Genomic DNA, 22,165 nt, shown 5'->3' with positions numbered 1-22,165 from the left:
CTTTATTCATCCCACGGAGGAGGTTTTATCCCATTCCACAGAGGGCTAAGGGTAAGTGATAAATTAGCTCTGGATGTGTGCAATTTGAGGTGACCTCTAATGGAGATGTTGAAATTTGTGGCTTGCTATTTGGTTGGAAATCACGGCCAAGGGCTGGCAATAAAAACTTCATGAATCATCACTTGTGGAAAATGGCATTATCCTTGAAGCTACTTTGTCACCCTTTCACATCCAATTCATCACCAAGTCCTATTGATTTCACTTCTACATTTCTCTGCAGACTGCCCAGTTCTCTTCAGCTTCACACTGTTCTAGCCTAAACTCTAGCTTCATCTTCTCTTGTCCAGACAACTGCATTGACTTCCCAACTGGCCCTACCACAGCTTCCAAGAGCCTTCTCCATTTTGATCTTAATATCAGCAGCCAAAGTAATTTCTACAAAATATAAATCCAATCAGTTTTCGCCTGTCCCGAATTCTACTATGGCTTCCAATATCTTACATGGTCTTACCTCTTCTAGTCTCTAGTGGCTTTCACTCTACTTCTTTACTCTGTAAACTCTGAGTTTTTTTTTCCCTTTTTGGTGGCAAAATATACATAACATAAAACTTACCATTATCACCATTTTTAAATATACAGTTCTGTGATATATAGTACATTACATTGTTGTGCAAAAATCACCACTATCCATTTCCAGAACTTTTTCATTTTCCCCAAATGTGCCTATTAAACAACTCCCCACCCACCTCCCCTCACCACTCCCCAACCCAGGGTTGGTTTTCATCTTTCAAGGAGCCCTGCCATAGTCCACACAGAGTTCTTTATACATTTCTCTGCCTGAAGCACTCTTCCACCCTTTGCCTAGTTAGCTACTACTCATCCAGTGTCAAGGATGCCTCCTTGAACCACCAAATCCAGGCCAGAAGCTCCAGTAAATACTTTCAAAACCAGTGCTCCTCTCTGAAGTACTCTCAGTTTGTACTTAAACATGTGTTGTATATTGCAGTATGGGTTCTTCACACTTCTCTCCTCTCTTAATATAGGTTTTAGTGTCAGGAGTTACTCGTTTTGTCCGCAGTGACTGGCATAGTGCCTGGTTCGCAGCAGGTGCTTACAATTTGTTAAATGAATAAAAGGATGAACAGTCGTTCCTCATCTCCTTTCAGCTGATCACCAGTCTATGAGTACGTCCGCCCCCCAGACTGTAGTGTGTCCCTTGGGGCTGGACTTTGGCACCTCATCCAGGCTGGCAGCAGGCTGTGATCTTTGGTTTGCCTATCTCGGGCCTCTCGCCCAGCAAATAGCTGAACCCACGCCCCGGGCGTGTCGCGCCGTCACGCGGAACCTCCCTACTTTCACACATCAGAACCCGGCAGAAACTAAGCTTAAACTGCGAAGCCTCTTCGCACCTCCGGACGTGGGAATTACATACTTGGACCTCAGACTCACGCGGGTGAGAACCGGGAGACGCGAGGAAAGTTGGAAGGCGCGCCCCAGCGATACCCAATCTATATTTGGGTCGAAGCCCTTTAAGTAGTACTTCATTCAAGACTCCTCCGGGACCCGGCAGTGGAGGCGCGCCAGGATTGGTCGGTTTGGGTGTGGGTGTTGCTCGGCACCAGCGAATCAGCGGGGGCAGGGGGATGTTGTGGTTCAAGACTCGCGCATGCGCAGGGTTGTCTGCCTGTGCCTGGGCTGCCTGTGACCCGGGCCAGGTCTGCCGGGTGGGCTGATTGCGGAGGAGGCGGAGGGTGGCGCGGCGGGAGGGCGCCGACTCCCGGAGGCCGCTGTCGGGGCGAGGTGAGGGCTGGCGGGCTGAGGCGGGCGCTGCGGTCCGTTAGCCGAGAGCAGGCGGGGTCGGGTGTGGCGCAGGGCGGGCCTGGAAGCGGAGCCCCCCTACCCCGGCCCGTCCGGCCCTCTGGCCCGGTTTAGCTCTCCAGGGCTTCTTGGGGCTTCCCGAAGTCTCAGCTCCCCTTTCTGCCGCCAGCTGCTCTCCTGACTCCGGGACGACCCAAGGTGCGAGCCTGCGGGAACCCTCAGTTGCCAGATGCCGGTGGAGCGCTGCCCACAGTGGGAGGAGACGGGGTGTGTCCGAACGATGGGATGATTGTTTACTTAATTATCCACGAACCTCACGTCAGAGTATTTTAATAACAAACAAACTTCCCTTAGCGTGCCCATCTGGTAAGACTTGGTTTACCAGATACTGGGTTTAGTAGACCAGCTTTTGTGAACATCAGATGTCGGAGGTGATGAGCATATGTGCCGGATATAGGATTACGTCTAGATTCCAGTGTCAGAAGGATTAAGCACTCCGGTGCTTAATTAGGTTTGTGGACATCAAAGCCACCAAAGAATATTCCCAGTGGTGAAAAGTAATTGGTGAAATTTGTGACACGGTCAGAAAAGAAATAAAATTCAGACGGTGGATAGGGTCAATTTTCATTAAATTTACAAAGAAAAGAATTGATTCTGATAGAGATAATTTTAGTAAAATGAAAATGTAAATAATTGAATACTTCTTTATTGCTAAATAGAATTAAATTGACATAATGGTTTGCCCTGGAAAACACATTTTAGGCAATGTTGTTATAGCTCCAAGAGTTTGTGTTTACAACACAAAGAACATCTTGGGGTCCCAAAGCTTTTTATCCTTATAAAAGAGCCTCAGAGATCAAAAGCATCCAAAGATAACTGCTGATGAGAGAGAAAAAGTGACTTATCCAAAGGAATACAATGAGTGAGGAGCAGTTGTAACTAGTGTAACCCTAGGTCTTGGCTCCTTCTATTAACAGATCTCTGATTCGTTTTAATATGAGTGCTCCAGGGGAAGGAAATGTTTTGGCAAGATAGAGTTGCTGTAATCCCAAAGATTGGATTTAGAGACACAGAGTGTACTGGAAAGATCACAGGCTTTCCAGTATTTCTGAGTAAGGAAGTTTGGGATGGAATACTAGCTCCACCACTTGAGCTTTACAACTACCATTTCCCCATCTGTCCAGTGTAGATTATGCCTGCCTCATAGACAGTTATGAGCATTAAACATCATCAGTGTAAAAAGTCATAGCATAGTGCCTGATATATAATATTGTGTGTGTGTGCACGCGTGCGTGCTCAGCCATGTCCAACTCTTTGAGACCCCATGGACTGTAGCCCGCCAGGCTCCCTGTCCATTAGATTTCTCAGGTAAGAATACTGGAATAGGTTGCTATTTTCTTCTCCAGGGGATCTTCCCGACCCGGGGATCGAACAGCAGATGTCTCCTGTGTTTCCTGTATTGGCAGGTGGATTCTTTACCACTGAGCCATCTGGGAAACCTGGCATATAATATTAGTTGGTATCAAATTCCATCCCCTACTCTTCTTAGCTCCTAAGGAATGGCAAGCTTGACCTGTACCCTCCTCCTTACCTCATCCCCAAGCAATGCAGAACCAAAGCACTTTGTTGAACTACAAATGAGGTGCGCCCAGTTCTCAAGTCGTGTGGCTGAAGGTGAATTCAGTAAGGGAAACGTAATTTTCTCTATTTTGTCCTATGTATTGTGGTTTTGAGATGTAAACAATGCCTTATGGTGAACCCTTGTGTTTGGATATATGTGTGCCGAGTCAAACTTGTTTTGCTTATTTGAATTTCTGTTTGGTAAGGCCTGGTTGTTTAGTGCTGTTTGTCTTTCCCCCTTTCCCTCTTTGGAAAGAGGAGGGGAAGTGTATGTGGTAGAGATTTGGGAGAGGCTTAAGGATACAGAGATGAAAGGAAACCTGTGGGAACCAGGTTGCCCTCCAGCCAAGCACAGCCTTTTGCCAGTAGATTAGGGAAAATTGATGACATGATCAGTTTATAAATAGATGCTGAGAAAAGGATTTAGGAAATGGCAGAGGCAGATTAAAATATAATTTTTATAAAATCTAATAGTAACTAGGGTGCTATATTTGATTACTACTTCAGTGTCTTTTAAAAATTTTCATTTATGTAAGCCTCTTTCTCCATTCCAAGTGGAGATTTATTGTAGGAAAGCTTTTTAATTAGTTTTAAAACTTAGTTTTTAAATAAGCTTTATTAGTTTAAAAGTTATATTGAGAGCTTCCTGATATGTGCCAGGCATGGTGCTAGGTTATAGGGTCCTCTGGCCTGTAGAAGGAGCTAATAAAGACAGATTTGTGTGTTTGTGTGAGCTCTCTTCAGCTGCCTTTGTCCTTGTATAACTTTTTCTGTAACTGAGGCATGATTTTCCAGATTCATGCCACTGCTTTCCTTTTATAAACGGAATACTGGTTATCTGCAAGCAGCTTTTATTTTAATGAATTCAGAAATTATAGTACCTTCCAGTTTGGAAATGCTATTTAGTTGCAGAGCTGCTCGCTATAAAACATGCCCTTCAATATTCATGCATAAATCATCAGAATTACAGTTAATTAGCATAAAAGAATATTGTTCTACTAGTAGAGATATTTTAAAATGACATTTAAACATAAAAAACAAGTATGAGCTGAATTTAAGTGATATAAAAACTTTAAGTTAATACTTTTTTCCATTTTTATGTTACAGTAATTATACTGACTGATTCAACGGACATGAACTTGGGCAAACTCCGGGAGACAGTGAAGGACAGGGAAGCCTGACTGCAGTCCGTGGGGTCACAAGGAGTCTAACACAGTTGAGCAACTGAACAACAACAGCAGTTATACTGACAGGAGTTTGTGAGATAGTACAGAGTATTGCTGATAGATTGTATGATAATCACATGTTTAGTTAAAAAAAAAAACCTGCCAAACTTATATTCCATGCCAAACTTATTTTCCAGAGTGACTGTACCATATTGCAGTCCTCCCAGCAGTGTGTAGGAGATCCCATTCCTGTGACTGTTTGCCAGCATTTGATATTGTCACTTAAAATTTTATCTGTTCTAATCAGTATGTAATATTATCTCATTGTGATCTTAAGTTGCATTTCCCTTAATAGCTATTAAGAGATGCTAGATATCTTTTCACGTTCTTTTTTGTCATCTCCATATCCTCTTTGGTGAAATGTCTGTTCATGTGCTTTGTCCATTTTCTAACGGGATCTTTCGTTTTATCACTGTTGAGTTTTGAGAGTGCTTTAAAAATTCTAAATATCTAGAGTCCTTTAGGAGGTATGTGGTTTAAAAATATTTTCCCCACTCTCTTGCTTTTCTTTTCATCCTCTCCACATGGATTTTGGCAGCGCAAAAGTTTTAAACCTTGATGAAATCCAATTTATAGGAGTTTCTTTTATGGATTGTGCTGTTGGTCTCATACATAAGAACCCTTCCTCAAGTCCTGAACATTTTCTCTTTGTTTTCTTCTGCTTTTATACTTTTACTTTTTACACTTAAACATATAATCTATTTTGATCTCCTTTTCATGTAAGGTGTGAGAGTAGGTCAAGATTCTCTTTTTTTCTTTTCCTTCCTTCTGCTTATACCTACCTTCCTCTCTCTTTCTTTCCCTATAGATATTCATTGCTCCAACACCATTTGTTGAAAAGTCCATCCTTCCTCCATTTCATTGCTTTTGTACCATTGTCAAAAATCATTTGACTGTTCTTGCTTAGGTCTAATTTCTGGGTTCTATATTCTGTTTCACTGATCTGTGTGTCTATGCCTCTGATAATCTGTGTGTCTGTCCCTCTGCTAATAACACACAGTCTTCATTACTATAGCTATACAACAAGTCTTGAAATAGGATAGTGAGGTATGGTCCCTTTTATTCTTTTTCAAAACTGTTTTAGCTATTTTAGCATCTTTGCCTTTCCATATAAATTTTAGAATATTCTTATTTATATCTATAAACTATCTTGCTGATATTTTTACAGAAATTATATTGAACCTGTATATCACTTTGGGGGGAGATCTTTACTACGTTGTCTTCCAGTTCATAACATGCTATATCTCCTCACTTACTTAGGACTTCTTTGATTTCTTTCAGCAGTGTTTTGTAGTTTTCAGCATACATGTCCCAACATGTTTTGTTAGATTTACACCTAAGTATTGCATTAAAAATGGGGTTCCCTGGTGGGTCAGATAGTAAAGAATCTGCCTGCAGTGCAGGAAACCTGGGTTCGATCCCTGGGTCAGGAAGATTCCCTGCAGAAGAGAATGGCAACCCACTGCAGTATTCTTGCCTGGGAAATCCCATGGATAGTGGAGCCTGCTGGGCTACAGTCCATGGGATCACAAACAGTCGGACACATCTGAGCAACTAACATTGTATTAAAAAAAGTATAGTTTTATTGAGATCATTTTGGGGATGATGATAAAGTATTTTAAATTTTTGTTTCTATGCATCCATTGCTGGTATATAGAAAAAGAATTTATTTTTGTATGTTGATCTTATATTCTGAAACCTTGTTGAACTTCTCCTTCATTTGAGGAGGTTTTTTGTTTTTTTGTTTTTTTTTTTTGTAGGTTCTTGGGGATCTTCCATGTAGACAATTATATCATCTGCAGATAGGAGTCATTTTATTTCTTGCTTATTTCTTCCTTTCCTAGTTCCTTAGACTTTTTACATTTTTACCCCTCAATGGAAAGTCTGGGGAGATCAGAGAAATGGGCTACGTATGGTCTGTTGCCTGGTAGACTAATTTTTATTTTGTAGTTGTTGTTTAGTTGGTAAGTCATGTCTGACTCTTTTGTGTCCCCGTGGACTATAACCCACCAGATTCCTCTGTCCATGGGATTTCCCAGACAAGAATACTCTTGGAGTGGGTTGCCATTCACTTCTCCAAGGGGTTTTCCTGACCTGGGGATTGAACCCGTGTTTCCTGCATTGCGGCAATGGCACCCCACTCCAGTACTCTTGTCTGGAAAATCCCATGGACGGAGGAGCCTGGTGGGCTGCAGTCCATGGGGTCACTATGAGTCGGACATGACTGAGTGACTTCACTTTCCATTTTCACTTTCCTGCATTGGAGAAGGAAATGGCAACCCACTCCAGTGTTCTTGCCTGGAGAATCCCAGGGATAGGGAAGCCTGGTGCACAGAGTTGGACACGACTGATGCGACTTAGCAGCAGCAGCAGCTCCTGCATTGCAGGCATATTCTTTACCATCTTAGCCACTGGGGAAGCCTTCAGCCTTCTCTTATTTTTATACTACTGCAGTTTCTTCATGTTTAAACTGGGGTTAATTATCCATTCATCCATTACAGATATGGTCTTTATTCTAAGAACTTACCCTTAGGTAGTAGACATAGAAAACAAAGAGGTAGTTTCTGGGAATTTAGAGAGATAAAAGTACTTCTAGGAGGGTGTATTGAAGACAGTCCTTGGTGGGGATTTGGATGTGGGGAGATCTGAGTGTGAACTCAGGTGAAGAATGCACGGAGACACAGAGGTGAAAAGAGTAGTGTGTCTCCTGGGGCCCCGTTTCCTACTGCTCATGGGAATTGAGGTGCCAAGTTACATCCCTAGTGTTCTTTGGAAGAAAAGCCCACCAGTGCACACACCTGCTAACATCCTATCCAGGTAGAGGACCTGACAACAGGGTCTGTGAACAGGATGTGTGGACACATGGAAAGATATAGTAAAGCTGCCAGAGCCACCTCCCTCTTCCCTGGTTGCAGGGCTGCCGCAGGCAGGTGTGCGGGTGACGCCCCTTGCGAGCACACACGGAGGTGCGGCTGGGGGCTGGGACCCCCCAGCTCTGCCTGCCGCACTGGTCCAGGGCTGTTTCCACCCTGAGAAGCACCTTGTCCCAGTTTGCCACAGGCACCGTGAGGCCTCCAAATCTGTCTCCTAGTGTTTCTTAATGGTGCTCACATCATCATGGCTAAATGTTTTAGTATCTTACCATAATATCATTTGCTAAATGACTTACTTTAGCCATCTGGAGGAACTCAGTCGTCATTCTGAAGACTGGCCCAGTGTCAAAGGTGCCAAAATTCAGGAGGACATGCTATCATCTCTGTTTTCTTTTTGGCTTCTGCCTTCCTTGCCACCAGCTTGAGGTTAAATGCTCAGAATCCCTTCCCGTGAGGCGAGGATATGGCAAGTGACCCGCTCAGCACTCACCTCCCTGGAGGGCCTGAAATGCATAGCTCTCTGGACCCCAGCCCTCTGCATCAGTGTCAGGCTCATCCTGTCCCCTCGGGGCCATCTTGTGACCTGTGTCCTGTTCCTCACTGGTCACTGCCATGGCTCCCTTTTGGCCTGCTTCGTCACATCTCCGTTCCCTCATCCCAGTCAGTTTAAACTCTGGAAATGGAGACATTCATTCAGTTCAATTCAGTCACTCAGTTGTGTCCGACTCTTTGCGACCCCATGAATCGCAGCACGCCAGGCCTCCCTGTCCATCACCAACTCCCGGAGTTTACTCAGACTCATGCCCATCGAGTCGGTGATGCCATCCAGCCATCTCATCCTCTGTCGACCCCCTTCTCCTCCTGTCCCCAACCCCTCCCAGCATCAGGGTCTTTTCCAATGAGTCAACTCTTCGCATGAGGTGGCCAAAGGATTGGGGTTTCAGCTTCAGCAGACATTCATTAGAGAGAAGGAAAGGGAGGATTTCAAGTGAAGATGAGACAGGGAGGCTAATGGAGGGAGCATAGTTGGGAATGATCTAGCAACAGGGGGCAGGGAGGTGATAATAAGAGCCACATGTGCATTTGTGGTAGAGGTGAGGGCGAGACCACCCAGAGTGAACTCTCAAGGGCGGGCTGCTGGCGGCTCATCGCCAGGCCCTCTGTAACAAGGTGACCTTCCCTCCTCAGGTGTCCTCATGACTTCTCTCGTGGACCATGTCCTTGATCCTTTTTGCCTGCGTGGTAAGGGTGAGGGATGGACTGCCCCTCTCGGCCTCCACTGATTTCTACCACAGCCAAGACTTCCTGGAATGCAGGAGACGCCTCAAGACTTTAGCCTCGCGACTGGCCCAGTATCCAGGTCGAGGTTCCGCAGAAGGATGTGACTTCAGCATCCAGTAAGCAAACCTGTTCCCTGTTCCAGAATATCAGCCGAATTTGGGTTACTCTGAACCATGTGCAGAGGTGGCATTATGCTAATCACACCATGTGAAAAGGAGGTCTCACGTCAGACAGCAGTTCGAAGTCATGTGTATCTATCTACAGTAGAATCAAAGGCACTCGAACTTTGCTGCCTCACCCTCACCTCACTGTGAGTGGAGAGGCCATGAGCATTGGGAGCACCAGGTCGCCCAGTCTTCATGGTTTTAGTTTGGTAGTTTTTCTGCCTTAGGGTGTGGGCGTGGAGAAAAGGCAAGTCAGGAGGAAATACTGGATTAAAATGTCAGGACAGGAAAAGGGTGAGAGTCAGGACGCCAAGAAAATAAGGCTAGACTTGGAGTTCTAGCCCTCAGTTTTTGCTTTTTAAATTTTTTTCACCTTTAAAACAAATTTTTAAAGTAAAAAAAAAAATTTATGTGACAGGAACAGGAGAGGGAAAAATGAGCATCAGTAGGTCCGTCTTCTCAAGGAACTCCAAGTCAAATGAGAGGACACTGAACGTAATACAGTGAGGCCAGTGCTCCAGTGGAAGCAGGAATCAAGTGGTCACAGTAATCATGGCCATAAGGACTAATATTGTTTTCTGTGGTCTAGGCCCTATTCTAAGTGTTGTAGGTGGCTTATGAGGTAGATAATGGTATTAGATCTATTTTACAGGGAAGGAAACTGAGGTTAAACAACTTTTTAACTTAAGGTGGTAGAGCCAGGATTTGAGTGCAGGCAACTAGGAGCCAGGTTCTCCTCGTGTGTCATTTCTTATTTTAGGGCTTAGAGATGAAAGGTGTCGTATGGAGGGATCGGGGGCAAGGCAGGTTTTGAAATCTCAAAATGGCCTGTTACAGATTTTACATCTGTCTTTTCCAGAATTTAGGTTTTCACTTCCCAAGTCCTTTTTGCTCCCCTTGAATAGTAAATTTTTGATTCACCTGATAAGTTGGGATCCATTACAGTAATCCAGTCTCAGAATCAGGAAAATGAAAGGGAAAGTCCAGGCCTGCCTCCAAGCTGGGTGGTGCTGTCAGGCAAGAAGAGTCGTGGCCTGAAGAGGGACCCAGATGGCAGGCATGTGGAGCTGTCACCATTGGCTGGGCTCAGGGTGCTCAGGAGCTAGCACTAAGCTGCATCTGCCCCCATCTGCAGCTCCCTTCTCTGGGTGCCTGAAACCCCCTTCCTTGGGGGTCCCATCCTCTTTAGGCTGGAATAATCTCACATTCTATGCACATTTTGTGCTGTACCTCAAAGAGGAAACCTTTTCTCAGTTAAAAAAAAAAGCAAAAACCTGTGACTTCAAATGAAATTCTGGGCAATTCAGTCATTATTTGAAAAGTAGAATATACCGTGTTTACTTGTTTGTCTTTCAACTGAAATGTTCACCATTCTTTTCACAGAGGAAACTTGAGACATTTTTCCTTACAGGTGAGCAGTCCCATAGTTTGTTTAATGATCAATAAATTAAAGTGATTCCTGCAGGAGGGCACGGCAACCCATTCTTGCATTCTTGCCTGGAGAATCCCATGGACAGAGGAGCCTGACAGTCTAGAGTCCAAGGGGTCATAAAGAGTCGGACACAACTGAGCGGCTTAGCACAGACGCAGGCAAGCTACAGCAATCACAGCTTGTCAGCAGCAAATGCTGCTATACATTTTCGAGGAAGTATAAGAAAGGCGCAGTCCCAGACAGGTCCACCTGAAGAGACGATGTGTATGCAACGGACAGCTCCAGGACTGTTCAAGGCCCAGCAAATCCAGAGTGGAGGCAAGGCGGTGGCCGGGTGCAGGATGTGAACAGGCGGGTCTGTTCCCTGGTGACGTAGTCCCTTTCGTTCCAGCTTCTCTTCTGCGAGGGACGTGGCCTGCATGGCTATCTGCTCCCTCCAGTGTCCGGCAGCCATGGCCTTCTGCTTCCTGGAGACCCTGTGGTGGGAATTCACAGCTTCCTATGACACCACCTGCGTCGGCCTCGCCTCCAGGCCATATGCCTTTCTTGAATTTGGTTTGTAACCTACTTTTTTAGTTGTTGTTCTCTCTTGCAGCATCGTATGTGTAGAATTTCCAGTTTGAGTCTGGCTCTGACCATCTGGGAAAACCACTGGAGGTTCAGGACCGTGTCCCTGAAGAATAGCCTCATGCCATGAAATTTCACGGCAATGAAAGGGGCCTGCAAACTTGGAGGCTCAACCCTCTGGCTTTTTACCTCTCCGGAGCCTGGAGCGGGGTGGAAGAGGGTGAACCCTGTATCTTATTCTGGAGCAGGGGGTCAGCAAACTGCGGGCCGAGAGTCTGTTTTTGTAAATAAAGTGGAACACAGCCACGCTTGCTCTATTTCTAACAGGTTGTCTGTGGCTGCTTTTGCCCTTCCCTGGCAGAGGTGAGCCATTGTGATGGACCATCTGGGGCCTGTAAGCTTAAATCATTGTCTGTGCCAACCCCGGTTGTAGGGCAGCGCTGCTTAAGGGTGGTTCGTGGACCTGTGCTTCCAGCGTGAGGCACATACAGGGAGTGACAATAAAAGGTTAGAAATTCTTACGGTACTTGGACATTCCTGTGATATTTTCAATTGTATTTTATCCAAATATCTGTTTGCAACCATTTGGAAATAAGGAAACACTGGTCCTTCATGCAGAGGTTCCAGCAGCACAGCTCTGGAAGAGAAGACTGCTTTTCTAGGCTCTGCCAGAGAGGCCTGTGGAGGCCCACGGGTCTGGACCACAGCAGTTGTGATAGCATATGCCCTGTTTCTGTCAGGTGTGATTCAGGTCATCGTTGAGGGGGAGAAGCGGAGTGGAGGTGGGAGTTGGGGAGTTCTCCAGTCTCAGTGTAACCTGCCGTGGTCCCGTGATGCTCTTGAACGAGGGGCTGACAGCATTTGGTCCTCAGGGTCAGGTGCAGGGCTGGCACCTGGAAGTGTGGCCACTTAGGCTTTCTGGCAGCTCCTGCTCACACCCCGTCGTGTGGTCTGTGGCCAGCCCATCAGTAATAGGGCCAGCACTGTCTTCTGGTGTCACCCAGGGATGCTGGGAAACTCCCTGGTACTCCAGCCTCCACCTGGTAGGCCTGTGACACGGATTGCAAGTTCCTCTGAGTCTCCCTGTGAGGACGGCCACTCTCAGCCCCACTTCTGTGTCCCCAGGTAGACCACAGCTGCAGCATCCCTTGGCTGTCCTTTGACTGGCAGCTGGTAGACCTGTGTTCTCTTCTCCCCCCTCGTCTCTGCATGCATCGTCCTTCCAAAGTGGTGGGCTTTGTCTCACAGGAGCCCCTTCCTGGCATCACGTTTGCTCATTATTGAGTGAGAGTAGGATGAAAGTAAAAGCACATGGGTATTAGGAGCTTCCCGGGTGGCACAGTGGTAAAGAATCCCCCTGCCAATGCAGGAGATGCGAGAGACCTAGGTTCAATCCCTGAGTCGAGAAGATCCCCTGGAGGCAATACACTCCAGTATTCTTGCCTGGAAAATTCCATGGACAGAGGAGCCTGGCAGGCTATATAGTCCATGGGGTCACAAACAGATACAACTGAGTGCATGCACACACACACACCACACACGGATATTAGAATTATACATGATTTTGTTTTGTCAATATATTTGAAACTTCACCTCAAGTACTTATTAAAAGTTGGTAATGGATTAATACTAACTATAAATAAAATAATTAAAACCAATACCTTTCATATAATGCTGGTTTGCACAACATATTCACATTCATTTGTAGTTTTTTTTCACACGCCTTTCTTGAGATAATCAGGTCAAGAATGACTGTCCCCATTTTGCAATCTTAGAAATCCTTTGTGAATGGCCCAGGTTTGTACTATGAGTTGTGCCTGAGCTAAGACTCAAGCCTCTCCCCCTGATTCGCTTGCCACTGAGGTCCTGATGGACAGACTGTCACATTTTAATTATTCTCCTTTGAGAGATTGATGAGACCAGTCCTGATATCTACAAATCATTTGACCCTCATGTTTAGCTGACACTCTTCAGAGTCTGGCTGACTTATTAACTTGCTTAGAAATGCAAATTTCATTGTGTACCTGTTGTCTTATAACATCCATTGTGATGACATTCAGTTTGGACTGCTCTCTTTTCACAGACAATGTCATTCAGAAAGTGAAGTGGCATTTTAACTATGTAAGTTCCACCCAGATGGACAGCAGCTTAGGAAAAATTCAGGAGGAACTCAAGTTCCAGCCACCAGTGGTTCTCACCCTGGAAGACACAGATGTGGCCAATGGGGTGATGAACGGACACACACTGATGCACCTGGAGCCAGGTAGGTGGCCTGCTGCTCTCTGGTATTGATGAAAATGAGGTGAGAGTGTATATTTCAAATGGACATTGATTGTTCGACTAGGAAGGTGTTTAGGTGGGGAGTGGTATATAAAATGTGTGGGGGAAAAAAACATGGGCTGATCTTGTTTCCAGGTGGCTTTTATTTAAAAAAAAAAAAAAACCAAGCTATGACAAACCTAGACCAGCATATTAAAAAGCAGAGACATTACTTTACTGACAAAGTATGATCTCTCACATCCATACAAAGCTATGGTTTTTCCAGTGGTCACGTATGGATGTGAGAGATCATAGTTATGATGTGAGAGGACCATAAAGCTGAGTGCCAAAGAATTGATGCTTTTGAACTGTGATGTTAGAGAAGACTTTTGAGAGTCCATTGGACAGCAAGGAGATCAAGCCAGTCCATACTAAAGGAAATCAGTCCTGAATATTCATCGGAAGGACTGATGCTGAAGCTGAAGCTCCAATACTTTGGCCACCTGATGTGAAAAGCTGACTCATTGGAAAAGACCCTGATGCTGGGAAAGATTGAAGGCAGGAGGAGAAGGGGATGACAGATGATGAGATTGGTTGGATGGCATCACTGACTCAATGGACATGAGTTGGTGGACATGAGCAAACTCCAGGAGTTGGTGATGGACAAGGAAGCCTGGTGTGCTGTAGTCCATGGGGCCACAAAGAGTCAGACAGACTGTGCTACTGAACTGAACTGAAGGAGATTTTCATTCTCTTTGGCTGGAAGTCACCCTTGTTGAATAGTACAGATTTGTACATTCTCTCTCTCTCCTTTTTTCCTCTAACAGTGAGTCCTTATCTCATCACTGCAATGGTGAAACAATGCAAATCTCAAGCAAGAAACCCCCACTTCTTGATGGAAGGAGTGGAGGGCTGTGGGGATGAGAGTGGGCAGGGGTCAGGGCCAGGGCTTCCAGACCTCTCACTCTCGGGTTCTCTGTGGAACCCAGAGACATCTCTCTATCCCTTTGGATTTCTGAGTCCCTGTCTGAGGAATGAAGTGTTGATGAACATATTCACAGTGCCCTGGCATCTGTGACTTAGTCTGCCACTAACAACATGAAGCGTTCAATACCTAGCACATAGCAAAGCATGCTTTTTTGTGTTATTTGTTTACAGTTATATCCAATTAAACCAACTTTTACTTGAAGTGGATATTTGCATTCTAAGAACTTTGTAATAGTATAATCCTTCCCCGGAAGACAGAACCATCTATACTATAACAGTCTAATTACTTTGTTAACAGTTTTATGCTAAACTCATTGCTTGCATTTTGAAAGTGGTATATTTAAAATGTTCACATTTTTTTTCGCTTAACTTTGGTTTTCAATTTGAACATTTCAACCAGTGAATTCCTGGATTGACTCTTATGCCATTCAGTAAGTTGTTGTAATTTACATTGGGATTGGACTTAACATTCATGGGAGGAAGACTAGGGCATCAGACCCCAAGCTTCTCCTTTGCTGTGCCTGACGACGGGTCACTTTGTGATGTATGTTTTGTTTTTTAACCACATAGACAAGAGGAACAAATGCAGAAGGTGACAACTTGCCTATCTTTCTAAGACTCCCCCCTATTGTCCCAAGTCTAGAGTCTTAACAGGTAGCTCTGTTCTGAGAGGAGCTTTGATAGTGTAAACTAACACACTAACAGTAGGCATCAGTTGGGCTGTGGTGTGTGTATGTGTGTGTACGCATATGCGGGAAATATGAGGACAAAAAAGGATGATTTAAAAGGAGTACACCCTAACACATATATATGGACTTTAGAAATATGGTAATTATAACCCTATATGCAAAACAGAAAAAGAGACTCAGTTGTATAGAACAGACTTGTGGACTCTGGGAGAAGGCGAGGGTGGGATGTTTCAAGAGAACAGCATTGAAACATGTATATTATCTAGGGTGAAACAGATAACCAGCCCAGGTTGGGTACATGAGGCAAGTGCTAGGGCCTGGTGCACTGGGAAGACCCAGAGGGATCAGGTGGAGAGGGAGGTGGGAGGGGGGACTGGGATGGGGAATACATGTAAATCCATGGCTAATTCATTTCAATGTATAACAAAAACTACTGTAATGATGTAAAGTAATTAGCCTCCAACTAATAAAAAAAAAAATAAATAAATAAACTACATTTACAAGCTTAAAAAAAAAAAATAAATAAAATAAAAGGAGTACACCAAGGACTTCCCTGGTGGTCCAGTGGCTAAGGCTCCACAGTTCCAATGCTGGGGACGGGGGGCTCACCCCTAGTCAGGGAATAGGATCCCACAGGCCAAGTGGCACAATGAAAATATAAAATAAATTAATAAAAGGAGCACAGCAAGAGAATGGGTGGACCCTGCTTAATTGTGTGAACCAGAATCAGTTTCAGCAGTTATCTTTAAAGAGGGAATGATCATTTTGTCTTCATTAGAGTTCTGGAAATAGCTTGTAGCTGAAATAATACATGTTTCCCTCCTCTTCCCAATAACTTTGGAATTTAAAAAATCGCATTTGCTATGATTTGTTCTAGAAGCACACGTGACATTGAATATTGTCCCTATCAGAAAAAGAATGGAACATTTTACATGCTGATGGTTGAGGTGTGTAATAGAAAAGTTATAGGGTTTGACAACCAATTTACAACTAAAGCCATAAATTGTTTTAAATCGGGATTTCTCAACTTAAGCCCTACTGACATTTTGTACTGGAAATTCTTTGTTATGGAGACTGTCCTGTGCATTGTAGCAATCTGTTCCCAGGGAGGACAACCCAAAATGTCCCTAGACATTGATTGAAGAGCCTTATCATCTCTGGCTGAGAACCACTGGTGTAAATAGAAAGGAAATGAAACACTTAAGAAAATCTATGCTTACTTAGAGAAGGGCCTCTTATCTCAAAGACATTCACCTTGGATTCCCAGATCCTTTCTGTCCTTCATCCCTTGCCTTTTCCCACTCTAACTACAGCTGCTTTTTAAATTAATGTGTTTGCAATTGTGTGTTCAATGTAACTTTTTCATTAGCAGAGGTCTAGTTAATGTTTTTACTTTTTTTTTCATATAGAAATTATTTTCACTTAACGCTTCCTTTTTTCCTTGTGAAGCTCCTAATTTCCGAATGGAACCAGTGACAGCCCTGGGCGTCCTCTCCCTTATTCTTAACATCATGTGCGCTGCCCTGAACCTCATTCGTGGAATTCACCTCGCAGAACATTCTTTACAGGTAACCTTTTCTATCCAGTTTAAATCGAAAGACACACGATGGAAGAAACAGATATGGGTGCATATTGTTTATAAGGTTATTACTCCCTACGTTTTAAAAATTAAAGTAAAATTCTTACTTCTTGTTTTATCCTTCGTAGTGAGTTAAGCAAATAAGAAACTTGCTCTTTTGTATTTGTTTTCCTGAGAAGTCAGAGGGGCTGCTGGAATACTGGTGAGAAATGGACAACTTGCTACAAGGACATCAGGCCACCCTGTGGCCCTGGGGACACCGAGAGTCACTGCAGGGGCTGGATTGTTGATCCAAGGCAAAGTTTGACTCTCAGACTTTAAGATTCAGGCCCTTTTTCCCTTGGTAGAGTTGTCTCATAATCTGATTTATATCATTCAGATAGATACCAGCCTCTCCGTGTCTTTGTCAAAAGAACTGTATCACTATGAAGTTGATTTGCCAGCCTGCTCATCTCAAAGCAGCTTTCTCTTCTAATGCTTTTTACTTATTATTTTTAAATTTTGAAGTATTTCAAGCACTTAAAAACAAGCATGGAACCGTTATGAACATGAACAGATAGATGTTAACTTTAAAAACAGTTTGGGATAAGTAGATGCTGCTGCTGCTAAGTCGCTTCAGTAGTGTCCGACTCTGTGTGACCCCATAGACGGCAGCCCACCAGGCTCCCCTGTCCCTGGGATTCTCCAGGCAAGAACACTGGAGTGGGTTGCCATTTCCTTCTCCAATGCATGAAAGTGAAAAGTGAAAGTGAAGTCGCTCAGTCGTGTCTGACTCCTAGCGACCCCATGGACTGCAGTCTACCAGGCTCCTCTGTCCATGGGATTTTCCAGGCAAGAGTACTGGAGTGGGGTGCCATTGCCTTCTCCAAGTAAATGCAAACTATTACATTTAGAATGGATAAACAAGATCCTACCGTATAGCACAGGGAACTGTATCCAATCTCCTGAGATAAGCCATAAAGGAAATGAATATAAAAAAGAATGTGTGTGTGTGTATAACTGAGTCACTTTGCAGTATAGCAGAAATTAACACAATACTGTAAATCAACTATCCTTCAGTTAAAAACAAAGCCAGCGTCATGATGCTCACACCCAAGCATGTGGTAGCTAAAATCTGAAGTGCAGTTGAGGTTCAATCTCAGGGTGCTTACAGAGACCAAGGTGTTTGGGGAATGGCAGCAGGCCTGGGTCCTGAGTGGTGGCTGGCTGTTTCCACACCCCACTTTTGGCCAACAAGTGGTATGGTTCCCACTCTTATTGTTTATGATGACTCATAAGCAGATACTTAGCAAATGTCTATATGCACTAGAACAGGTGTTCGTTGCTCAAGACATAGTCCCTGCCTCAGGGCACATAGCAGAGTATGGTGACATCACTCAGGAGGTGGCAGTACCTGGGGTGGGAGGAACTGGGGACAGTTAGTACTGACAGGTGAGTTGGAATTTGAGAGGTGGCCGGGCTGGGGGGTGGGGACATTGCAGGTTGCGGGCTCAGCACACATGCATGGGAACGGGACGTGCTTGGTGTATCCAGGCCATTCAGACAGATTTTACGTCACCACCTGGTCTGATATGTGAGCAGGAGCTTGTTTCTCACCCAGGCAGGGATTTTGTACTGTCAGTTATACCAGACCCAAAGCACAGTAATGCACTTCATGTCATAGTGTTTCATTCCCTCTAAATATTCCTTTTCTTGTGTTCCTCATATTTGTCTTAGGTTGCACATGAAGAAATTGGAAATATTCTGGCTTTTCTTATTCCTTTTGTAGCCTGCATTTTCCAGGTGGGTGAAATGTTGATGTTTTAGTGAGTGGGTTAAACCCATTACCTTATTTTGCTCTGTTGGAACCACCAGTGAGTTTCCAGATCCTGCTTTTGTTCTACCAAGACATTGGTTCAAATCACGGACAGTACCAGCCCTTAGCAGGACAACTTTCCCCCCATCCTGTCCAGTCCTCTCATTTTACAGAGAAAAGACTTTGGGGCCCAGAAAGGGAAAGTCATTTTGCCCTACGTCTCAGGGCCTTTTGACAGTGCAGGAACTAGAAACTAGAAACTGGGGCTGGGCTCCCAAGAAGTGAGGGATGAGATCGCAGTGGGAATTGGGTTGGGCCTGACCAGTGTGAGGCAGAGCCTTGCCCTGTGCTCATTGCTGGGCATCCAAGTACAGAAATGTCCTTCTGCAGAACTGATGCCTATGTATGTGGTTTTTTTTTTTTTCAGACACAGGACTGGGAAAAAAATTGTTGTTTCTAATAGAGATACCATCTGAATCAAATCTGTCCTTAGGAAATGAAACAAAAGTTATAATACTAACTAGAGCACTTTGATTATTAGTTATTTTCAGATAAGCTGTATACTTAAGGACTAGAGCAGGAAGGAGCTTTTGAATCCCTTATGAAAAGGTAGTAGTGAAAGTGTTAGTTGCTCAGTCGTGTCTGACTCTTTGTCACCCCATGGATTGTAGCCCACCAGGCTCCTCTGTCAATGGAATTCTCCAGGCAAGGGTACTGGAGTGGGTAGCCAGTCCCTTTTACAGGGGATCTTCTCGACCCAGGGATTGAACCCGGGTCTCCTGCATTGCAGACAGATTCTTTACCGTCTGAGTCACCAGGCAAGACTTGAATCCCCTTTAAGCAGAGTTAATTCTAACAAAAAACCTGACTCTCTTTCCCCACCTTCTACAAAGTCTAGGATTTTAGTACCTTTTCTGTATATTTAAGCCTCTTCTTTTAATTAAAAGTTCTTTTCTCAGGGCACTTCTTCTCTCTTCTGCGTACATCCTAGATGGCCTATTTTTAACAATTATCTGATTGTGCAAAAAGAAAATTTCAACCTAATACTGAAAATACACTCATTCTTTGGAAAATCAAGTCTCCAAGATCATGGGTGTTGCTGAGAGTAGTTTCCTGGACCTTGCATTTCAGGGCCGCAGGGATCTTACAGTTCCACCTTCATCCCCTCATCTGTGGTCTTACTTGATCAGCTCTTTCCATGGGGAACTCTCCCTCCCACTTCACTGTGAGCTTTTGTCAGATTGCCCTGTGTTTTCAGAATGTGCCATTTTGGTTTTTTTTTTTTTAAACATTCAAACAAAAAATGATTTCCACCTTTTGCAGAACAAGAATGTCCTCTTTCTGTGTGATAGCCCTACAGGAAGCATCATTCTGGGATACCTTTCCCTGAGTCAGAGATGCTTCTGAAGATGTAATAGGGAGGCTGTCTAGGGAACAGTGGTACCCTATATAGTTGTAACTCAGGAAAAACTAAAATAGTAAAAGCACAGCTTCTCTCACCAACTTTGTCACCTGTTATGACTCCCCCAGAGGAGAAGTTCCTTTGGAGGCCAGTTGCTCTTGTTAGTGTATCCCCACCTGGCTGTCTGCCCCTGACCCACATCTCTTCTGTCTCTGTAGCACAGCCTGGACATGTCTGTCTGTATTTCTTAACTTCTTTCAAGAGGGCTGTGTTCTCATTCCTCCTGTGACCTTCTGTTTAACTTTTCTTATCTCTTCCAAATCCCCACTTTCATCCACTGATTGACAATAACTGATCCAGTGAGTCCAAGCTCCACTGTAACAACTTTCAGTTTAATGAGCCAACACTTATGAAACGACTCTGCAGGGCGGGTCTTGTAAGTGGACCTGGCCCCTGGCCTTGGCCATCTTGTTATCGCTGACGGGCCTCCCTCTTCTGGTATCATTTCAGTGTTACCTGTACCTGTTCTACAGTCCAGCCAGGACTACGAAGGTGGTGCTGATGCTGCTCTTCATTTGCCTGGGCAACGTGTACCTGCATGGGCTGAGGAACCTCTGGCAAATCCTCTTCCACATAGGAGTGGCTTTCCTGTCTTCGCATCAGATACTGACAAGGCAGCTTCAGGACAAGCAGTCTGACTGCGGAGTGTGAGGATGAGGCCATGGGATGGATGGATCCTTTGATTTTCCTCTGAGGGTCATCGGCGTTTCCCCTTTTACTTCTTGACTTCACCTCAAGTTTCCATCCTCAAAGTTCCTTTCAACCAAAGCAGACTGATCCTGAGAACCAAGATTTTTTTTCACCGGTGCAGTGGGAAGCATGAAGTTGCTGGACATCTGGTCTCAGTTTTGTGTGAGTTACTGCCGAATCTCCACTTCAGCACTTTGGACAGCAGAATCTGGGCGCCCCGTCAGAAAGCACATTACTGGAAGACCAACATGGAATGATTTTGGTCTTTTACATTGAGTGATGCAATAAACCACTAGATTCAGTATCAGTAGTTTTAAGTAATTGGCAGTTGTCTCCAAGGAACCACTTAAACATCTGTATCAGCTTTTCAGTCTAAATGTGACTTTGGTGAGTTTTTTTTTTTAAGAGGGTCAGCACAGGGTGAATTAACTTAAAAAGTGGTTTATAGGTATAGCATAGATACGTTTTGTTTACATTTTTGATAACTTAGGCCTGATATGATACCTTTAGAATATTTAAATATATTTTGGATATAAATTGAACTTCACTTAGGGTAAGAACAAACTGAAGCTGAGATAATGGTTGAGAAAACTGAATTTATTTAATTTATATATAACCTTTCATGGTAGTGGGACTGTAGGGATACAGAAATATTTTGTATTTATTTGCAGGTTATATCTGAATATTTTTAAAATTGAGTAACCAGTGCTACTGGATCATAAGCTTATAAGCATGAGCAGGAGTGAGATTATCAGGACTCCTTGCAGTTGGCCACAAACTAGAGTAGGTGGGTCACACATTCACACAGTGGCACTTTGAAGTTACAGGTGGGAGAGGGTGCTGTCATCAACTTTGTATGTGGCAGCCAGGTGCCAGGCATTTTAATCATGTCATTTAATACTTGACCCTGAGTACTTGTTCTCAGAAGACCTCACAAATTAATTACTCCACTACACCTTTCCTAATCGTCTTAATTAGATTCAGTTCAGTTCAGTTGCTCAGTCGTGTCCAACTCTTTGTGACCCCATGGACTGCAGCACGCCAGGCTTCCCTGTCTGTCACCAACTCCCTCATTTTTGTATGAACAAAGGTCATGTGCATGTTAACTTTTTTAGAGCTTTATAGCTTATAAAGCTTTGTAATTAACCCTGTGCTCAGTCCCTGGGTCGGGAAGATCCCCTGGAGAAGGAAATGGCAACCCACTCTAGTATTCTTGCCTGGAGAATCCCCATGGACAGAGGAGCCTGGTGGGCTATAGTCCATGGGGTCGCAAAGAGTCGGACATGACTGAAGCAACTCAGCACACACGCAGGTGCTCTGAAAAGTTACTTTTCTTTCTCTCATTGTCAACATTTTGACTGATCATAGTTTTCCAAAATTTAGATCTGAATATGATCCCTGAGGCCTCTAGAAACTTCAGCCTGGGTTGTCCAGTACTGCTCAGGAGGACATTTGGGAAGTTTGGGCTTTGGATTGTTCTTTGTAGAAGTCTGGAATATGAATAGCTCCACCATATTGCATAGAATACTCTGGGTTGAATTGTGTGATATTGATAAATTGCAGATTCCTATTTTGGTAGTTTTTAAGAATTGAAAACTATCACAAGAGCTAGCGAGCAGGAAAGCAAGGATGTCATTTTAGGGAACTCAGCTGACCTTGGTCATTTCATTACTGGTGGTGTATTGTTACTAAGCTACCTTAGTGTCACTTAAAAGAAAAGTTC

At 44.2% G+C, this 22,165-nt stretch overlaps 1 protein-coding gene across 8 annotated transcripts; it reads left to right on the top strand.

The window, feature by feature from the left end:
- The first annotated feature begins 1,347 nt into the window (after positions 1–1,347).
- SEC22C (SEC22 homolog C, vesicle trafficking protein) lies at positions 1,348–20,746 on the top strand. 8 transcript variants are annotated; one of them, XM_070455499.1, is made up of 9 exons: positions 1,699–1,800; positions 1,988–2,016; positions 4,546–4,712; positions 8,726–8,934; positions 10,806–10,969; positions 13,065–13,244; positions 16,366–16,484; positions 18,212–18,277; positions 20,203–20,746. In XM_070455499.1, exons 4-9 carry the CDS (start codon positions 8,753–8,755, stop codon positions 20,401–20,403), a joined length of 912 nt encoding a protein of 303 aa, XP_070311600.1. In that variant the 5' UTR covers positions 1,699–1,800; positions 1,988–2,016; positions 4,546–4,712; positions 8,726–8,752; the 3' UTR covers positions 20,404–20,746. The 8 variants fall into 8 exon arrangements, with proteins under 8 accessions (XP_020728066.1, XP_020728062.1, XP_070311600.1 ...); XM_070455500.1 differs by lacking the exon at positions 1,988–2,016; XM_070455502.1 differs by lacking the exon at positions 4,546–4,712.
- The last annotated feature ends 1,419 nt before the right edge of the window (positions 20,747–22,165 follow it).

Source organism: Odocoileus virginianus, chromosome 26 (assembly GCF_023699985.2).
Source record: "Odocoileus virginianus isolate 20LAN1187 ecotype Illinois chromosome 26, Ovbor_1.2, whole genome shotgun sequence".
NCBI lineage: Eukaryota > Metazoa > Chordata > Mammalia > Artiodactyla > Cervidae > Odocoileus > Odocoileus virginianus.
The sequence above is the reverse complement of the archived record's forward strand: the minus strand, read 5'-3'. Positions and strand labels throughout refer to the sequence as shown.

Coding starts and splice junctions, on each gene's coding strand:
- SEC22C (XM_020872407.2), top strand. CDS start 8,753: ATGTCCTTGATCCTTTTTGCCTGCGTGGTAAGGGTGAGGGATGGACTG. Junction 8,935..10,805: donor GGATGTGACTTCAGCATCCA/GTAAGCAAACCT, acceptor CTTTCGTTCCAG/CTTCTCTTCTGCGAGGGACG. Junction 18,278..20,202: donor TTGTAGCCTGCATTTTCCAG/GTGGGTGAAATG, acceptor GTATCATTTCAG/TGTTACCTGTACCTGTTCTA.